This window comes from Rhododendron vialii, chromosome 13a (genome assembly GCF_030253575.1).
Source record: "Rhododendron vialii isolate Sample 1 chromosome 13a, ASM3025357v1".
In the NCBI taxonomy this organism is placed as follows: Eukaryota; Viridiplantae; Streptophyta; class Magnoliopsida; order Ericales; family Ericaceae; genus Rhododendron; species Rhododendron vialii.
The window spans coordinates 29,458,966-29,462,005 of record NC_080569.1 but is presented as its reverse complement, the minus strand read 5'-3'; the positions used below and the strand labels follow the sequence as shown (position 1 = coordinate 29,462,005).

General features: G+C 43.7%; 1 protein-coding gene across 1 annotated transcript; it reads left to right on the top strand.

Moving 5' to 3' along the window:
* Positions 1 to 533: 533 nt before the first annotated feature.
* On the top strand, positions 534 to 2,783 carry LOC131312424 (cytochrome P450 710A11-like). Its single transcript, XM_058340151.1, has 2 exons — positions 534 to 1,391; positions 1,860 to 2,783. Exons 1-2 carry the CDS (start codon positions 989 to 991, stop codon positions 2,624 to 2,626), a joined length of 1,170 nt encoding a protein of 389 aa, XP_058196134.1. The 5' UTR covers positions 534 to 988; the 3' UTR covers positions 2,627 to 2,783.
* The last annotated feature ends 257 nt before the right edge of the window (positions 2,784 to 3,040 follow it).

Genomic DNA, 3,040 nt, shown 5'->3' with positions numbered 1-3,040 from the left:
TTTTTCGCTTTTATTAAAAAATTAAGTCATAATTATTAGGAGTAGAATAATGCCAATGGAATCTGTAAGCAAAAATTATTAAGAGCACATAATAATCTCCGGAAATTATTTTGGAACTCTACTCTATGTCTTGATCACGTGAAATTACAAAACATGCCACTGGCTAAAATTAGAGGAGATTAAATTCCTTGCACTGCCGATATAAACATTTGTTTACTCCAAATTAATTATATCGCGCCACGTCGCCATGTTTTATTGATTAAGACCACTGTTTTACAACGTGACGCAATATAATTGATTTAAAAAAACAAATAGTTACACGAACAGTGTAAAGAATTTATTCTCAGATTAAGGTGCTTACAAAATACAAAATAGAGCGACACTACCTAAAATTAGTTAGAGTGCTAAAATCATATCCCATAATCTCCGGCAAATATCTCTCTCTCTCTCTATAAATCCGGTAGTAGAATCTGAATTGTCATGTCCTTTCTTTCCTCCCTATCCTTCTTTCTTTCTTCTTATACTCCGTAGTTGTCATAATATCTCCTCCTTTCTATAATCGCCTCCTCCTGATCCAGGATTTGGTCTCTCCATTGCCTCCGGTCCCCACACACACACGCACTTTCTCTCACCCTTTCTCCTCTCTCGAAAGTGAAAAATGGACTCATGATCATCAATCTGGTCATCACTCTCATGGTACCTCGTCCCTCTACTACTCCTCCTCCTCCTGGTCCTCCTCGAACAGATTTTCTACTTAAAGAAGAAGGGCACACTCCCGGGCCCCTCACTAGTATTCCCCTTCCTGGGCAACGTCGTACCGCTCGTCCGGAACCCCACCCGCTTCTGGGAAACCCAGTCGGACTTGGCCCAGACCTCCCCCCTCGGCGTCTCCGCCAACTACATCATCGGCAAGTTCGTCGTCTTCATACGCTCCACTGACCTCTCCCATAAGGTCTTCGCCAACGTCCGGTCCGATGCCTTCCACCTCATGATCCACCCCTTGGGCTGGAAGTTCTTCGGCGACCACAACGTCATTTACAAGTTCGGCCAGGACCACAAGGACCTCCGCCGACTTCTCGCTCCCAACTTCACCCCAAGGGCCCTCTCCGTCTACGTTTCCATCCAGCAGAGGATCGTCGCCGAGCACCTGGAGCGCTGGCTGCGGCTGTCGAACGGGACGCCGATCTGTCTCCGGCGGTTGTGTCGCGACATGAACCTGGACGCGTCGCAGAACGTGTTCTTCGGGCCGTATTTGTCGGGGGAGTCGAAGGAGAGGTTCAACTTCGACTATAAATTGTTTAATGTGGGGTTGATAAAGCTCCCGATTGAGCTGCCGGGGTTCGCATTTCGGAAGGCGAGGTTGGCAGCGAAGAGGCTCGCTGAGACACTAGGTGGTGAATCAAGTTAAAATTTGCTGGCATTTTTGTCAAACATTCACCATGATAAAAAAAAAGATTATTACATCAGGGATGACAATCAACCTAGAGAAATTTTATTTTTTGGTTCTAAAAGGAAGGGTTTTTTATATAAGGGAAAAAATTCTTTCCGGATGAAGCTGAAATCATGGGATTTCCGCAATCCATTGTGGGCCTCGTTGTTCACTGTGCATTCATTCCGGTAATCTGAACTGTTTATCTTGTACGGACCGCAAAATAATATGTATACGCTAAAAATTAGCTTGTTCGGACATCGATCAGTATGTCAAAAAAAAGAGTGTTGGTTAAGAATCTTGAGAGTAGCAGCAAAACAAAAAGAGTGTTGAGTATAATCTTCAAAGTTCTGTCTATGCATTTCCTCTTCGTTTGTACTGACTTCATCCTTGTGATAATGAAAATTTCTTTTTGCTGAAAAAAAAATAGGTGTTTGTGCCGAGGAGAGCAAGAAGAAGATGAAGAATGGCGGTGAGCCTACTTGCTTGATCGATTTCTGGATGCAGGGCATTGTAAGAGAAACCGAAGTGGCGGTTGAATCTGAAATTCCGCCACCACAGCGCACAAGTACCGCTGAGATTGGCAGCCACCTGTTCGATTTGCTATTTGCCTCACAGGACGCTTTCACATCATCGCTACTATGGGCGGTGGTGCTCCTCGATTCCCACCAGGAGATCCTTGCGAAGGTCCGCCGTGAAGTTGCCTCGATTTGGTCGCCTGAATCGAGCCCCTCGATCACGGTGGATCAGTTGCGGGAGATGAAGTACACCGAGGCAGTGGCATGTGAAGTGTTAAGAATACGTGCGCCAGCCACTTTAGTATCTCATGTGGCTGCCAAGGATTTTCCGTTAACGGATACATACACCATTCCAAAAGGAGCGATTGTTTATCCATCGGTTTATGAGTCTTCATTTCAAGGTTTTGTTGAACCATACCTGTTCGACCCAGACCGGTTCATGGACGAAAGGCAGGAGAACCGAGTGTATAAAAAGAACTATCTAGTATTCGGAGCGGGGCCACACCAATGTGTGGGCCAGAGGTATGCTATCAACAATCTAGTGTTGTTCATCGCCATGTTCACATCGTTGATGGATTTCAAGCGGCACAGAACGGATGGCTGTGATGAGATCATTTATGTCCCCACCATTTGTCCCAAGGACCATTGCAAAGTCTCTCTCATCCAGCGGTGTGCGTAGTATTCCGCCCATTCATGATTTAGCCCAAATATGGTATACCTTTTCAACGGCTCCGACTATTTGAGTGAAACTCCGAGATGGATCCACACAATCGGGTGTAACCAAATGGTGTACCTAACTTAAATAGAGGTCCTATCCTACATTGATACTTAAGTCCTAATCCTTGTAGGTTTGGAAACTTATGTTTTCATTCTGAAATTTAAATAATACCCATTTAGCCTTTAATATTTTTTTTACATTTTAATAGAGTCGCTGCACGGACCAAATTAAATAAGGGATATTAACTTTGTCCATGTACAAAATCATCCGGAATCACGACAAAATCATTCTGGATGTAAAACTAACATAAAAAATTAGTTTAAGATCCTAAAATTCTTTACTATATAGGTAAAAAAAATCAAGATATAAAATTAA

Coding starts and splice junctions, on each gene's coding strand:
- LOC131312424 (XM_058340151.1), top strand. CDS start 989: ATGATCCACCCCTTGGGCTGGAAGTTCTTCGGCGACCACAACGTCATT. Junction 1,392..1,859: donor GAGGCTCGCTGAGACACTAG/GTGGTGAATCAA, acceptor AAAAAAAAATAG/GTGTTTGTGCCGAGGAGAGC.